Genomic DNA, 17,958 nt, shown 5'->3' with positions numbered 1-17,958 from the left:
TGGCTGCTCAAGAGTGGGCAGCAACAAAAAAACCTATTTGTATATGCTCCACAAGGGAAAACAAGGAACATAGTTTACAATGAGGTGTTATAATCACAACAGCAAGAAAGTATGTACATGATCACCTTCTTTTACGAAACTTCATTGATTTTCATATATTTATATTGATATACATATATATACGTGTGCTTGGGTGCGTGTGTGTATATACATCTCTATATATAAAGATGATGCGTAGTCTAGACGGCGTTTTTAGATTTCATTATTCTCTTTAACCCGGGCAACGCCGGGTATTTCTGCTAGTTGTCTCTATTTTAGAGATTTGCTGGCCCTTAAAAGACTTTAATTTACTATAAAGTACACATGGGAGTTTAGGGAGTGGGGTTCAAATACTGGCTTTAAAAACTCTCTTTCCTATAAGGGACTTTTTCTTTCACTTGTTTCAGTCATTAGACTGCGGCCATGCTGGAGCACCACTTTTAAGAATTTTTAGTCAAGCAAATCAATCCCAGTCCTTATTTTTTTTAAAGCCTGGTACTTATTCTATTGGATCCTTGCTAAACTGCCAAGTCATAGGAGATATAAACACATAAGCAGTGGTGTGGGGTTCAAGCACAGACACAAAGATGCACACATATACGATGGGCTTCTTTCAGTTTCTATCTACCAAATCATTCACAAGGCTTTGTCAGCCCAAGTCTATAGTAGAAGACACTTGCTCAAAGTGTCATGAAGTGGGACTGAACCCAGAACCATGTGGTTGAGAATCAGAGTTCTTACTTCACAGCCATGCCTCATCATCATCACAACCATCATCATCGTTTAACGTCCGCTTTCCATGCTGGCATGGGTTGGACGGTTTGACTGAGGACTGGCAAGCCAGAAGGCTGCACCAGGCCCCAATCCGATCTGGCAGAGTTTCTACAACTGGATGCCCTTCCTAACGCCAACCACTCTGAGAGTGTTGTGGGTGCTTTTACATGCCACTGGCACAGGTGCCAGTCAAGCAGCACTGGCATTGGCCACGCTTGAATGGTGCTTTTATGTGTCACTGGTATGGGTGCCAGACAGGCAGCACTGATATTGACCACAACTATGGTTTCAATAGGTCTTTACAAGCACAGCATATCAGTCAACGATTGAAAGGTGCTTTTAAATAGACCAGTTAGTCAACACTGACATTGGCCACGACTATGATCTCACTTGGCTTGATGGGTCTCCTCATGCATGGCATATTTCCAAAGGTCTCAGTTGCTTGTCATTGCCCCCGTGAGGCCCAACGTTCAAAGGGCGTACTTCACCACCTTATCACATGACCATACCAGTGCACCACATCCGATACTTCTTATGTCCAACATTTCTCTCAGGGCGCTTACACCCTGTCGTGTGTGCACACTGACATTACACATCCAGCAGAACATACGAGCTTCATTTATATTTATTTTCTTAAATATTTTCATTATTTATATTTTTTTATTTTAAAAATATTTTCCTGCCTTTATTTCTAAATTGTTGCTGTTGTAGGCATTGCCGTTGGTGACGGTGGCAGTTGGGAAGAAGACGGAAAATTCTGTTTGTCGAGTGTTAACATTGTCACCGGAAGTAAATGAATGCAATTATGTGGAGTTTGCCATTGAGGACCTTCAACCAGGGACCCCAAAATGGGCCAACTATGTGAAGGGTGTTGTCCACTACTACAAAGGTAGCAACGGTTTTTGTTTCATCCTTTTTGTGTGGTCTGAGTTGAAATTGTTGTTGCTTAGCCCTAGGAATATCCTGATCACACTGACTTATGATCATCCCATTTGTTTATTTTCAGATATAGTCTATCTTGGAGTACATTAATTATCCAGTGTGCCTTGCTTTATTTTAGATGACAGGATGTGATATGGATGGTATTTGGCTGTCGTTTCTAGCATCCTGAGTGACCATGTAGGGGTTCAAGTTACTACCTGGTGCTTGCATGTACATGTGTATGTGTGTGGTATGCTCTGTAAGGTGGTTTGCATTAGGAAGAGCATCCAGCCATGGAAACCAGACCAAAACAGACCATGGAGCCTGGTATGGCTCTCCAACATTGCCAGCTCCTGTCAAACTGTCCAACCCATGCCAGCATGGAAAACAGGCATTAAATATATTGTTGAATTTTCTCAGTTTAGAATCACAAGAACGACGAAGTACTCAATACATAAAGTAGAGTAGAAATATTTGTTTGTCAAAGATATTGGGCCCAACACGACTGGGTTTTATTGTCTGGTTAACAAACAAATGTGAAGAGGCGCTTTTAGTTTTCTGAAGAGGTTGTTGATAGGAAGGGTCTCCAGCTGTGTTCAGCTGGAAAGGATCACATTGGGGAGGTGGTGGGGGAAGAGAACAGTAACTGAATAATAGTGGACATTCCTCTATGACCACCTGACCAATTTGTGCCAGGGTGGACGGTGGATGTAAAATGGTGGTGGTGGTGATATCTATAATTATATATTGTCAGTGCAGCTACTATAACATTAAGTTGCTTAGTGGTGGTCTTGGATGGATTGGTATGTAAACAGTCGAGTTGTTCTGCAATTATAATTAATCCTTGATGTAATTTTTTTCACAGGGAAACCGTGTCCCTTTGATGCGGTGATTGTGTCTTCAGTTCCATTTGGTGGAGGTTTGTCCAGTTCAGCCGCCCTTGAAGTGTCTGTCTATATGTTGCTCGACTTATTAACTGACAACAAAAGCAACAACAAAGATGAGAAAGCTCTCAGCTGCCAGAGTGCTGAAAATAATTTTGCTAATCTTCCCTGTGGGATTATGGATCAGCTAATCTCTTTCAAGGGACAGAGTGGTTACGCTTTATTAATTGATTGCAGGTGAGGAAGTCTTTGACAAACTTTGCTCATGCTTTTCTTGTTATGGTTATCTTAACAATTCCAATAATGGTGTCAAGTGTAGACGGTTCCATTATATGTCTGGGGAGGGGTGTGGTTGAATGGTTGGGACGTTGCACTCACGATTTTGCTAGGGTCGTTCCAGTACATGTAATGCTCTGGAGCTAAATTTCATGTTGATTCTGTCCACTCAGCTGTACATGGTAACCCTGTGTGTCGGGGTGTGCGACTGCTGAATGTGGAGAATGAATGGGAGGAGGAGAGCCTGCCAAATGTTGACCCAGTTAAGGGACCAGCTACCCGAATAGACACCTCCCTGGTAGATAAAGCAATTAAGGTTATAAACCAGGAAAAGCTGCCGGCCCATCAGGAATCACTGCTGAGATGCTTAAAACATCTGGTGGTGTGGGCTATGGCCTAGTCATACGTATTGTAAACCAGGGAGTTCATGATGGAGTCAAACCCATTGACTGGTGTAGCAGCACCATAGTCAACTGCTACAAAGGTAAAGGTGATGCTTTAGATAATAATAACTACAGGGGTATTAGTTATTTTTGTATTTTAGGGTCCACAGAAGAATGTGGAAAGGTTATTTGGTCTGCAGATGTTTAATTGGGGTTTAATTCTTTTATCTTTTATTTATTTCAATCAGACTGTGGCCATACTGGGGCACCACCATGAAGCATTTTAATAGAATGAATCAACCCCTGTGGGGTTTTTTTTAAGCCCAGTATTTATTCTATTGGTCTCTTAGGCCAAACTGCTAAGTTGCAGGGATGTAAACACACCAACACCAGTTGTCAAGGGGTGGCAGGGGCAAACACAGACATAAAGACACTCACACACACACACACACACACACACATATACAATAAGCTTCTTTCAGTTTCCATCTACCAAATCTACTCACAAGGCTTTCAGCAGCCTGATGCTATAGAAGACATTTGCCTGAGGTGCCACACAGTGGAGTTGAACCTGGAACCACGTAATTGGGAAGCAAATTGTTGATGTTATTTGAACATTATTTAGAAAATTTACCTTTTGTGTTTTGAGAAGGTAAAAGTTGAGGATTTTGTTGTTGTAAATATTTTTTATGGAGAATTCAGTTGCGGGTCTTTTGCATTCATATTCGTAATACTTTGGAGTTAAGCATAGACGCATGCCTCTACCTAGAAACGAATAAAATACACAAGTGTGGCGTGTTTATTTGTGTGTACGAAATATCCCAAAAGCATTGAAATTTCTTATAAAATTTCTTATCTTCCATAAAGATCGATGGAATCAGAATTGGTTGCCATGAAAGATCCTGAAACTGTTGTTTTGATTACCAATTCCAATGTAAAACATGAACTGACAGGAACGGAATATTCTTCTCGACGTGATCAGTGTAAACTTGCTGCAAAGCTTATGTCCAAAGACTCTCTAAGAGATGCCAAAATGGAAGATCTTGAAGGTAAATCAGTGTTGTGTGGCTGAAGCAGAAATTAACCTCAAATATTTTCTGCTCAATGTAATTCCATTTAATTATTTCATTAAATTAACAAATGCACATATAAATCATTCAAATTATTATTTTGTTAAATCAACATAAAAATATGTTCTTATTACCTCCCCTGCCACTCGTACCCACCATCAAAGTTACCCAACTTTTGTTTGTCTCTAAACCAACTCCCACACACCTCTCACCTCCGCCTCTCTCTCACCTCCATCTCTCTCTCACCTCCGTCTCTCTCTCTCTCTTTCAATTCTTCTCTCTCTTACCTCCGCCTCTCTCTCTCAATTCTTCTCTCCACACATAATCTCTTTTTCTCATCTGTTTACAGTTTTATTATACTTCACCTCTCACCCCCTCCCTTCCTTCCTCACCTTGCTCTCTCTCTCTCTCTCTCTCTCTCTAACTCATATTTCCCATTGACTCTACCCATATTTCACCTCCACTCCCCCTCTCACACTCTTCTAAACTTATCCCCTCACCCCTTTCTCCATATCCTCTCTCTCTGGTACTCACTTTATTGAACTTTGAGAGTACACTCTGACACTTCATCTTCTTTCCACCTACTCCCACCCACCCTTATATAAAACAGGGTAGCCATATCTATCCTCTAAACCTTCTCAACCAAGCTCTAAACATGATTTTATTCTTTTATGTTTCAGCCTTGAGGTTGTGGCCATGTTGGGGCATTGCCAATACACAAAATATCTTAATTTCTTTATACAATTGCAAATAATGTCTAATTGTAAAAGTACAGTAAGATTTTTTTTTATATCCATCAAATGGCTCTGGAGGTTCTCATCATCATCATCATCATCATCGTTTAACATCCGCTTTCCATGCTGGTATGGGTTGGACGGTTTGACTGAGGACTGGCAAGCCAGAAGGCTGCACCAGGCTCCAATCTGATCTGGCAAAGTTTCTACAGCTGGATGCCCTTCCTGTCACCAATCCTCGTCTCTTTCCAAACAAGGTAATACTTTCCCCATGGCCGGACATGTTTTCAAGGAAGATAAAAAATAAAGGGTGGCTATGTTCATATATAGCTACCCCATAATATGAGGACTGAGGAACACAAATGTACATACACACACACACACTGAAACGCATACAGTCACATGCACACAAACACACACATATGTATGTATCATGACGATGGGCTTCTACACAGTTTCTGCCTGCCAAATTCACTCATATGGCTTTGTCTGACCCAAGACTATACGAGAAGACACTAGCCCAAAGTGCTACACAGTGGAATTGAACTTGAAACCATGGGGTTTGGAAGCAGATGTAACTAACTTTATACAATTTATAAACCAATAAAAATAAAACAGAATTCTTCTCCTCCTCCTCCTCCTCCTCCTCCAACACTACCACCACCATCATCTTCATCATCATCGTCATCATGAAACTGCACTTGATTCAGAAGTAAAAATGTGTTTTTGTTTTGTTTTTTGTTTGTTTCAGCTTGTAAAGATAAACTGGACCAAGAAACGGTAAAACGGATACGCCATGTAATAACAGAAATTCGCAGAACCGAAGAAGCGGCCAAAGCTCTTTCTTCTGCAGACATGACCAAATTTGGTAAACTTATGGTTGACAGTCACATCTCTCTCAGGTCAGTTCTGTTTGTTTTTGTTTTAATGGCAGAGAAAACATTTTGAAAATTATCGAAAAGCAGTTAGGCATCAGTTCTGTAACATCCTATTAGTATGGTGTGAAAACATGGCTTAGTGGTCTGGGTATTTGGCTCAGGATTGTGCGGACGTGAGTTCGATTCCTGGCAGCACATTGTGTCCTTGAGCAAGACACTTTATTTCCCGCTGCTCCAGTCCACTCAGCTGGCAAAAATAAGTTGTACCTGTAATTCGATGGTGGCCAGCCTGATCGTATTCTGTGTCATGCTGAATTTCCCTGAGAATTACATTAAGGGTACATATGTCTGTGGAGTGCTCAGCCACTTGCACTTTCACAAGCAGGCTGTCCCGTGCTGATTGCATCAACTGGAATGATGTGTGGGTTAGCAGTGTCCACCACGGGTTCCAAGTGACATGTGACATGCGCACATAACCTACTGCAAGAGTAAAGTAGACAAAGTAGAGGGAGAGAGGAGAGTATGGAGACATTAAACTGTTGGAGCAGAAAAGGGGTTATTGCAAAACTGATTTGGGACCGGATTAATTGAGACAACATAGAATTTGGTTTTGACGCCCTGTTGCTTGTGAGACAACTTCAAAAGGAATCCAGTAAACTGCTGTCTCTAATCTTGGGTCTAGCAGGAGAAAGGGCTTTGACGAGGTCTCCTATACTTTGATTTCAAGGTCGCAAAGGAAACTAGGAGTAAATAAATGGCTTGTGAGGCTTTTACGGGCTACGAATGAAAATCTAGTGAATTAGTACCAGTCATATACTGAGAATACAGTGGATACAATCTACTGCCCTCGTACTCTCATTTCCGTTCTTGTGTCTGTAAGTCTTTCATTATAATTCCAAGAGTTGCCTCCCCTGTTTTAACTAATTAATTATTAATTTGATTAGTGTTTCTTTACTTTAATTGAAATTTCTCGTTCGTATGTCATGTTTAAATGCAGTCGAGTATGGTTTCCAAGGGAGAGCACTCTTTTCAACTAATTGTATGTAAAATTACTTCCCTTGTAATGTCTCTGGTCCTGTCTCTAAAATGTTTTTATAAAACAAATCCGGATGATTTAAAGAAACAAAAGACGGGGTTTATAGGATTACCAACGAATCTTAAGTTTTGGTTCAATGTTTATTTTCTTTATGTTGACGACATTTTTATTTTGGCGGGTCGGGGGAACAGGAGCGTCTCAATTCTGATTTTCTTTCCAATGGAACCTCTTGAAAGATGTTTCTTCTTACAAACAGGTCTTTTGTTGTTGTTGTTGTTGTTTGTTTAACCACAGGTCAGTCCTGATTGAGAGAACCTATGGTCAGAAGTATTCCAGCCGTGACCATCACTTCCTTTTCTTTTTGGCTCAATTGTTCACTCTTCAGAGAGAGATGTAGCTGCCGTTTCTTGCATGTTCTTCGACCACAAAGAGACTTCCATGTCAGCTCAAACGATTACTATTTCTGTTTAACCCTAGGCCTAACCGATTGGACAGGTTGATGGCATCGTTCCAACCATAACAGTCTCTATTGAAGCTCATTTCTCAATGTATCCTTTCTTTTTTAAGCAGGTAGATGTGGTTAGAGTAAGATTTGGCTGTTATTTCTTTAATATCGTGTGACCATGTTGTTGCTGTGGTCTGAAGTAAAAATAATGAAGATTCAATTTACTTACTTTCTGGAAAGGAAAAAGTTGATGATGTGATGTTCATGCTTTCCCAGGGTCATTAAGGTCGTTAAAGAGATGAAGATTTATTTAACTGACAACAGAAACACAATCCTACATTGAAGTCGGTTCAAACTTTGTCTGTTCAGACTTTAAACGCAGAAGTAGTGGAACACAAACCTAGCAAACCCACCTATGCTGGGATATCTCATGTTCATATTTGATAGCATCACCATCATCATCATTTCCGTTCATGAGTAAGACAGAGTTTATTAAGACAGAGTTTCTATGCCTTCCCCATGATCAGACATGTCTTCTTTTTGTAGAATATTAGAAGTGAATGACACTGCTTGTATAACAGTGAGACTCGTTTACAACAATCACATAATTTGAAGACAGATACCATCACACATGTTGGGTTTCTTTCAGATTCCATCTACCAAATTCACTCACAAGGTTTTGGTCAGCCTGGGGTCATTGTAGGAGGCGCAGTGTAACTGAACTCAAGACCTCAGGATTGGAAAGCAAGCTTCTTCACCATACAGCCATGTCTGCACCTTATGTGTTGGATAAATTGAACAAAAAAGATGCCTTAGTGAAGAAGGTTTGGTTGCTAAATTCCCTACATGAATTTATGAGGCATAGACCAAAGATGCACACATGCACATATGTATGCATGTAGCTGCACCTTATTCCCTTCACCCTTTGCTATCTCTTAAGTTTTAGGATTCCAGTGCAAACAAAAACACAAACCTTCTGTGTGGTTGCTTGATCTGCTAGAAATAGTAATGAAACCTTCCTCAAATGACACTTGGTCATGGCTAAAAGACCATTAAAAATGTGGTTACTGCAGGTTGACCTGGGGTTAAATAACAACACCCCCCCCGTCCCCCTTCTTATGCTAACCTTCATTCTCATAGATTCTGTGCTTTACTTTTAATTAACACTAATTATGATGCTAGCAATTATTATTTCTAGGCATTTAATGACCTTTTCCTAATTAGGTCAATTAGTTTTGCTGTTGTATCAGAGTATGGAGGAGGTGTCTGGTGGGGGTTGGAGGTTGAAAAAAAAGTAAATTTAGTTTCAGTTTTGTGTTAGAATTTGTGCAGTATTAGAAATGATAGAGGTTGCCTGTAGCAGCAGCAGCAACAGTAGTAGTAGTAGTAGTAGTAGTAGTAGTAGTAGTAGTAGTAGATGTTATTGTTATGGTAGCAGTAATATGGCTGTAGTGCTTTACCCTTATTACTCCACCCAGATCAACACTAAACTTAGCAACACAGTCTGTACCTCCTACTCCGCCACTACCTCCTCCTCCTCCTCCTCCTCCAACCCTCAAATAATATAAAAGTTCGTTATGTCATTTAATGACTCATATTTCCTGTTTTAATATTTTCATTAAGTCAAGTTGTTTTAATTGATTTACTGTCTTCTTCTTCTTTTCTTCCTTTTCTTCCTCTTTGTCACTTTTTTACTTATTTATTTTTATTCATTTATTATTATTAATATTATTATTATTATTATTATTATTATTTTTTTTTTTTACCTTCTTCCTTTTTCAGAGATGATTATGAAGTTTCCTGTCCTGAATTAGACCAACTTGTTAATGCTGCCTTACAAATGGATGGTGTGTACGGTTCACGGATGACTGGTGGCGGCTTTGGTGGTTGCACAGTGACGTTGGTAACCAAGAGTGCAGCTGCATCTGTCATGGAACACATCAGAGTCAGCATCCATTCTTCACTGCTTATTACTTTCTCTCTTTTCTTTTCTGCCTCGTTAACAGGAGGAGGGTGTTTATGTTCCTGTCTTGAGTCAGACATTTACCCCGCCCCATGGACAATAAACCCCTAAAGACGATTACCCCGGAGGACAACAGATGATGATTTAAAACTTCTTAATATATTGGAGAGCGGGTAAATTAACTAAGTGGGGTAATAGTGCTAGGGGGTAGTTGTCGTTGGGGGGAACTGTACTGATACAATCTATGTATACACACACACACACACACACACACACGTGAAGGTGCCCTGGTTGAGTGGTTTGGGTATTTGGATCATGATCATAAGGCTGTGAGTTCAATTCCTGGGGGTGCATTGCGTCCTTGAGCAAGACACTTTATTTCATGTAGTTGTAACCCTCGTGCCTGTAGCATGTAAAAAGCACCATCCGATCGTGGTCGATGCCAGCTCCTTTGGCCCCTGTGTCGGTGGCACGTAAAAAGCACCCACTACACTCTTGGAGTGCATTGGGAATGGCATCCAGCTGTAGAAACACTGCCAGATCAGATTAGAGCCTGGTGCAGCCTACTGACTTTCCAGACCCTAATCGAACCGTCCAACCCATGCCAGCATGGAAAACGGATGTTAAATGAATTTTCTTCAGGTCAAGTAGTCCATCATGCTCAAAAGTTCCCTGAATAAGGGATGTTTAAGAATGTTTTGACAGATGAATTATCCAAACTCCAAAGAATTCCTCTCAATACATGGCTATCATGCTCCCCCACTACTTCTGCTCATGATCAGAGATGCACATTTCCTCAGCCATCAAGGGACATGCTCAACTGGTTAAGGTCAAACAACTGACAAACAAATCTGTGGTATTGAGCAGAATATTTGCTGTAGGCCATTTTTTATACCAAGACAAAACAATGTACATCATGATAACACTTCCAATCAGTTAAGATCAGAAACCATGACAGCCACTGCCTGGTACTGCATCAGAGCATTTATGATTATTATTTGTGAGAATGCATAGCCTAGTGGTTAGGGTGTTGCACTCATGATCAGGAGATTGTGGTTTCAATTCCTAGACCACGTGGTGCATTGTGTTCTTGAGGAAAACGCTTCATTTCATGTTGTTCTACAATCACTTTGCCACTTGACACATAATGCACCATGCCCCTGTTAACGCTTTTGTTACCGGCTGAAACCGGTTGTGGCTCTGGTAATACAAATGTCTTGTTTTCATATAAGTTTTGAATTAAAATCTTCCTCCAAACCTTAGTCACAATTTATGTTCCTAACACTAGCTTAATGATTAATAAGTTATTTTACTAAATTCTTTGTTATATTTAAAATTAATTGAAAGAAACACAGAGCATCTCAACAGAAATGCAGTAACGAAAGGGTTTAGACAACGTTGATTTGATGGAAGGAGTGAGCTATACGATGTACTGTACGTGCACCTTTGATGAGCTGTAGTGCACCTGAGCACTATACACAATAATCTCATTATTATTTTATGATTTTCTTCCTGTTTTAAATATTTTGTAATGTTTTTTATCTTTTTATTTTTCAGAAAACCTACCAGGGTCAGCCTACGTTTTATGTATGTCCTCCGTCTGATGGTGCCCGTCAGTTGAAGTTATGACACATTTAAACTACAAAAACATTAAACACTTTGTCATTTTTTTTTTTGAAAAACTGTTATGTTTTTTAATGGGTTTTTTTTTTTGTAATCATTTTGAAGGTTAATCTGAAAATAAAATGGAATTAATTGGGTTTGTATAACTGAAACAGGTTAAATCTAATTTATATATTTTATAGTATTTAAAGAATTATGACTTTAATGATTGGGGTTGGCTTCAACAGAGCAGCCATAATCAGGGAATTTACCTACAATGGTTAGGATTTATTAATGCAAATAAGGGGCAGATAGCAGGATTTGTGTGAACTTGTCTATGGGACAAGTATTTTTTGATAAGGTTTAAACTTGGGCTGGATTTCTCCTTCAAAATGTTGATAAATTCAATAAAATCTTATGTGTTTAAACATTGAAGTACTCAATACTTACCTGAAGTGACATGTGTGGAAGCTGGTCTTTGTGGAGGAATTTATATTTTAGTAATGATGCTGTTGAATCTTTACCATGGCTACAATTCCATGAATGGATAATGGTTAATCTGAGGTGTCTCACACACAAACACACACACATGGATAGATACACATGCAGACACTTATAAGAATGGACATGGGCACACACACACACACACACACACTAATAAAAGTTAAATCCAATTGCAGATGATGCTGGTGTATATTTGAGACTAATAAATATACTGGTGGGTGTATCATGGTACTGACGAAACTATTGGATGTTGTTATACACGCTGGTCACAGTGCACTTCTTTGCCTTGTAGCTTTTGAATGCTGCTCTTCCACTGGGTGGGTAGCAGATTGACATTTCTCCTGGATAGAACGCTAGTCCACCACAGAGTGACTCACCTACAGCTGAGTGGACTGGAGCAATGTGAAATGAAGTGTTTGGCTTATAACCACAACGTGCAGCTGGTCTGGGAGTTGAACCCATGATCACAAGGTTATGAGTGCAACACCCTAACCACGGGGGCAAATGTAACTTATCAGGAAGTGATCATCATCATCATCATCATCATCATCTATGAAAATACAAAATATCTGAAATGATTGTGCAGTGCTTTGGGCAAGTGTTTTCAATTCTGGGCTGAGACTGACCAAAGCCTTGTGAGTGGATTCGGTTGATGGAGACTGGAAGAAGCCCATCATGTGTGTTGTGTGCTAGTTGTAAACAAGCTTCACCTTCATACAAGCAGTGTCATTCATCTCCATTATTGTATGAAAAATGTGTCTGGCCATGGAAGAAAATATTACCTTTGTTTGAAAGTAGGTGAGGGCCAGCAATTGGAAGGGCTTCCAGCCAAACAAAATTTGCTAGGATCAATTCTAATTGACACATAAAATCGTGGAGAATCAATGATGATTGATGATGTCCCAATAAAATATTTTTTCTATATTCCTGACTTCAAGATTTCTTTTGTGTTGATTGAATTTTTATTCCTGGAGAATCATTTCCAAGGGTTTTTTCATTTGCGCACAATTATTTCTGACCCAACCTATGACCCCATACATCTGCTGTGTCCTCTCTCCATCTATTTTACTGCTACTACAATGGCCATTGATCCTCAAAGATATTTCACGCCTCCTCCTCCTCCTCATGCTCTCTTGACTCACTCATCTCTCCACCAATCACTGACCATATAATGTCTCCCCCTCCCCCACCCACATACCAATCCTACACTATGAACAGTCCTTTTCCCCCCAGGGTGACCCTCTAGAACTCCCTCCCTGCAATCACCAATATGTAAGTATTTATTTCCATAGTTTCAAGGCAGGGTGTCTCTGAAAGCTATGGACATGACTCTCCTTCACTCTCCCCACCTGACAGACCCAAATAAGAAACTTTGTGCATTTAATTAGTGATTTGTTCATTAATTAGGATGGTAGCTGAGGTGGCCAAAACATGTCAGGAATTGTCTTTTATACTTGCTTGAAAAAATACTGGATGGAGAAGGAAGAGGTTAGTTGATTTAATGAACCCCAGTACATGACTGGTACTTCATTGTATTGATTCCAGAAGAATGAAAGACAGTTGAGTGAGAATGTAAAGAGCTGGAACTAAGCACCACAAGACATTTTGTCTGATGCTCTAAAGATTCTTTCAAGCCATTTTTAGACTCTGATTAATATTGTTTTAATCCTGGCCACATAATTAATTCTAATTAATTTGTTAATGTCTTTTTCATTAGATAAGCCAACATTACCTTGTTCTTACAGCTGAATCACTACCTGAACTAGAGAAGTTTCAGGTGTGGAAGCAAGGTCTACAATCAAAGGGCCTTAGAGTGAATCTAGCAAAAACCAAAATCTTAGTAAGTAGGAAGGCAGACAAATCACAAATACCTTCAGGCAGACAGCCCTTCTCAATTTGTAGAAACTCCATAAGGTGCACCCAGTGTAAGTTATGTACCTGGTATAAGAGGTGCAGTGATATCGGTGGAGGGTTAACTGGGAAGATAGTTTTTGTGTGTGACAGGGGCAATAAAAACTGAAGATGTACAGAAAACATTCCATCACATGGCAGGGGAGAAAGCTAGAATTAGTTGATAGCTTCTGTTACCTAGGTGACCAAGTCAGTAGCTGGGGTGGATGCTCCTAGAGTATAGCTGCTAGAATAAGATTAGGCTGGGCAAAGTTCAGAGAGCTACCTCTGCTGGTAATAAAGGGCTTCTCTCTCAGAGTGAAAGGCAGATTGTATGATGCCTGTGTGTGAACAGCCATGCTACACGGCAATGAAACATGGACATTGACAGCCGAGGACATGCTTGAAAGAAATGAAGCCAGTATGCTTTGCTGGATGTGTAATGTCAGTGTGCATGTTTGACAAGAGTGTATGCATCTTGAGAGAAAAGTTGGGCATAAGAGGCTTCAGATGTGGTGTGCAAGAGAAACGACTGCACTGGTATGGCCATATGAGGACAGCTGTGGAAAAGGGAGACCTAGGAAGACATGGGACAAGGTGGTGAAGCATGATCTTCAAACATTGAGCCTCACAGAGGCAATGACTCGTGACTGAGACCTTTGGCAAATATGCCATGCCTAAGAAGACCCATCAAGCCAAGTGAAATAGTTGTGGCTGTTGTCAGTGTCATGTAACTGGCCTATGAAAAACACCTTTTGAGTGATGGGCCACGAAAGTGTCTCTGGGCTTCTTGAGACATCTTGTCACATTGTGCAATCTTTGTAAACAAAAGGCTCGTTCACATGGTATCATTTGTTTCCACTTCTCCACATAACCATGTCCAAGCTGTTTGTTGCTCCAGACTGGCAGATTTATTACCTCACTTGGAAACCAGGAAAGGGTAGGAGCTGCTGGCATCTGGCCATAGAAAGGCTCTTCCTCGACACATTTTCATCTAATCCCTGCAAATATGAAAAAGCAGACATTAAGTCTGCTGTGGGAGGCAAGTGTCTGTTGTCTCCAATGTCCATCACCAATATTCCTCAAGAGAAAAGAAATTACCATCATTTCTTGTAGAATAGATTTTGTTTTCTATATTCTGTCTTTTTTTTCTTTCACTGTTTCTGATATTCTAGTTGAAACAGTGCCAGATGTCTGCGCTGGACAAATATTGTTTAGTTTAAAAACATGTGAGTCATTTTAAGTTGTATGCGTATCCCTAGGTATGAAACTGTTTGGTGTGGGTTCAAATCCAGCTGTGATTTATTTTTACTATTTGGTCCCATGTGGAGTGAACAGCTGGAGACAAGATGTTAGTCAATGACTCAACTAGTTCTCCATCTCAACAACACTGCAATCATATTCCTAGGAAAAAATGGCTCTGTTCATCTTACTCTGAATAGGTACCATGAGGAAGTGTAAATCCTTTATGCAGTAGTTTCACTGAATAACTGGTTAAAAGTTTTTGTTAACAAACCATGCAGATCTAAAAACCTTTCCATTGGCCTGATGGAATGTGTGATGTTCATGCCTTTCCCTAAGAAATTTGAAACAAGATTGAAATCTATTTTCTTTGGTGTTGGAATTGAAACCAACATGTAGCTGTCCGTTGCCTTCCCTCTTCCATTCTTCCATCATCTTTCTCACTCCTGTCATTCTGCTTCCCACATCACAATCTCTCTCCCTCCCTCTGTGTCCAAGAGACTCTTTCAAATGGGTGATAAACAAAGGGAGACAACTCAAAGAGAACTCTCCAATCAGACAAGAAGCCCCATGGCCACTCTGTAAAGAGGTTGGTGTTAGGAACTTTGCAAAAAATGGAATGTACCAGCAAAACAGTCCCTAAACCAATCTCAAAGGACTGACTCAGGCTGTGAAGGGTTCATCTAACCCATGCCAGCATAGAAAATAGATGTAAAGTGATGATATATATGTTAATACAACTGACATGTACACACTTAAGGATGATGTTGTCAGTTTAATCTAGATCTGCTGCTGTGACAGAGACCATTCCTCTTCATGATGCCATTAAAGAAATTGTCATAGAGTTTATTTATAGCCACATTTAACTAGAATATTAATATCTATTTGATTCTAACAGAGTCTGTCTTTCAAATCTATGTCCACAAACCCCATATCTCTGTTCCCCTAGACACTACAGGAGTCTTCAGTATCTTGTCAAAAACACTTGTTCTTGACGAGACCCCTCCCAACATTAATTGCATCTGTTCTGACTACTTGAGTTAATTAAGTTTTTTTTTAAAGAGATTGCAATTAGTAAGAGTTAAACTAATTTTAGATTCCAACACCAACTTGTTTGATACATGTGACCTCCATTTCCTGTCTCTACAAGAACTTTTACAATTTTTCAGTTCCGGTGTCTTTTATTGACAATTTCTTGTCATTGACTTTGCAGAAATATTTTAGTTTATTGGAACTGCCAAAAGTCTGGAGAGTAAATTCTAAACAACAGCAAAATCTCCAAGTTGAATTCTTAAGACATTTTCATCAAACATGTTGTAATTATGTTGTCAGACCTGTCTAACAGAAGAGACCAAAATGGAACAACAAACCAGGAAATAATAGGTAAGTCTCCTCTTTTCTTTATATTTTATTCAATTGTGTGTGGTCAGTTCTGTAGAGTAAGAAGAACTAAACTGACCAATGTATCGAGGCTGTGATTCATCTTGATTTCACTGGTAACAACTTACACACAGAACATGATAATAATAATGATGATGATTTCTAATTTAGGCACAAGGCCAGCAATTTTAGGGGGAGGGGCTGATTGATACCATTGACTCAAGTACTTGACTAGTGTCAGTGGTATTGATTAATAACCCCTGCTCAAAATTGTTGACCTTCTACCTAAATTATTATGATTCTTGTTATTCGGTAGTTTTATTTTTATGACGTGCTTTCACTTCACTACTGTTCTAGTTTTACTTTGGGTTTCATTTGTTTTATAGCTTTTGTTGTTTCTTCTTCTTCTTCATATTTGTTCGGTTGTATGATTTCTTGTTTGTATTTGTCAACTTCCTTAAATACTGAAAACAGTTTTTTGTTTTGCTTGTGTTTTGTGGCTATTTGTATTAGTTTTCCTTGCTTCTGAAGTAGTATATACACAAACACATACGCACACATATATACACACACATTCACACACATACACACACACAGACACACACACTCACACACACATGTACATGAATTGCATCTTTTCACTTCCCTTCTATGAAAAGGTGAAAAAGCAGCCGAGACAAAACCCTTTTGTTTCCCTTCACAAAATGTTCTCTTTTCTTCTTATAGAATTGAAAGTTCATATTAAGGTCGTGTGTGTGTGTGTGTGTGTGTGAGCGTGCACGTATGAAACACACACATGTGTGTGTGTAACCACCATGTGTTTGTATGTGTATGTGTATCTGTAGAGTGTCTGTCCATCTGTAAACCAAAGAAAACTCTTTTGAACAACACTGCATCGACAAAAAATGTCTCAACTTGACTGGTTTCAAATCTCATTTGATTCTCCTCGGAGATAAAATGCTTTTAACATGTCCACAGAGAGATATAACATTTGTACTTCGTTGTTTAAACACACAAACATGTCTTGCAAGTTTCCTGCATTCAGTTTTTCTACCCTGCAGCATCACACTTCATGCACCAGTTTGAACATAAAACTGGGAGAATATTTGGGCCCCAGATATGACTGGTTTGGGTGCTAAAGGATTAAACACCTGACAGACCTCCTCCATCCCTTTCCAGGCATAAATACAGAGGGTTTCTTGTTAAGAGAGAGAGAGAGGGAGGGGAGAGAGAGAGAGAGAGACTCAAGTATTGGGATGGTATTTTATTTATCGACTCTGTGAGGATGAAAGGCAAAGCTAACCTGAGCAGGATTTAAACTCAGAACCTGAACAAATACCACAAGGTATACTGTCAAATATTCTAACAAACTTTGGCAACTCTTTGACCAAATTGTTTCTCTTTAAAAGACACAATTCTTAGACCAGACAAATAGGACTCACAGATTTATCTCCAGAGTCTTTGACAAATTCTGAAAGTCTCCCAATCTTGTTTCATATTCTTGGTAAAGTTTTTGATTTTATTCTTGGTTGGAAAATTTTTTTAAAACCCAATAAATCTCATCATCCAATGATAATTGAATAAAATGTTCCGTTGACAAGAATTGGTTGCATTTCTTATCATTGGGTATCAACACCTAGAATTATCTCTGTTTGAAATAAACCATTATCTGGTGAGCTGGTGGCATCCATTTGGCACAAAATGTTGAACCAAAGATAAGAAAGAGATGCTTTTGGCAACATTAAAGAAGTTCTTAGATTTTTTTGAAACCAAAAAACATATTTTTATCTTATCTCTTTGGGTTCTACCACCACCACTACTACTACTACTACTACTACTACTACTACCACCACCACCACCATCATCATCATTGTCATTGCTGTTGGTATCTTACTCCCAGTACGCTTGACTCTCACAGATTGCTCGATTAAAAGACA

General features: G+C 39.5%; 2 protein-coding genes across 4 annotated transcripts in view; both read left to right on the top strand.

Moving 5' to 3' along the window:
* Positions 1-12,433, top strand: part of LOC106871097 (galactokinase) — a 23,494-nt gene extending 11,061 nt beyond the window's left edge. For 2 of the 3 annotated variants that reach the window (XM_014917397.2, XM_014917396.2), the window contains exons 2-7: positions 1,525-1,702; positions 2,600-2,855; positions 4,145-4,326; positions 5,833-5,983; positions 9,223-9,385; positions 10,961-12,433. In XM_014917397.2, coding sequence (XP_014772883.2) covers positions 1,525-1,702; positions 2,600-2,855; positions 4,145-4,326; positions 5,833-5,983; positions 9,223-9,385; positions 10,961-11,032 — 1,002 coding nt within the window. In that variant the 3' untranslated portion in view covers positions 11,033-12,433. Of the gene's footprint in view, positions 1-26; positions 110-1,524; positions 1,703-2,599; positions 2,856-4,144; positions 4,327-5,832; positions 5,984-9,222; positions 9,386-10,960 lie in introns of those variants that run through there. The other variant, XM_052965821.1, reaches the window with a different exon arrangement.
* A 3,571-nt stretch (positions 12,434-16,004) lies between these two features.
* LOC106871088 (tyrosine-protein phosphatase non-receptor type 13) overlaps positions 16,005-17,958 on the top strand; it is a 217,697-nt gene continuing 215,743 nt past the window's right edge. The window contains exon 1 of the mRNA XM_052965917.1: positions 16,005-16,024. The gene's annotated coding sequence lies outside the window, so the exon portion shown is untranslated. The remainder of the gene's footprint in view (positions 16,025-17,958) is intronic.

The sequence above is a fragment of the Octopus bimaculoides genome, chromosome 2 (assembly GCF_001194135.2).
Source record: "Octopus bimaculoides isolate UCB-OBI-ISO-001 chromosome 2, ASM119413v2, whole genome shotgun sequence".
NCBI lineage: Eukaryota > Metazoa > Mollusca > Cephalopoda > Octopoda > Octopodidae > Octopus > Octopus bimaculoides.
Note: the sequence above shows the minus strand (reverse complement) of the source record. Positions and strands in the feature narration are given on the sequence as shown.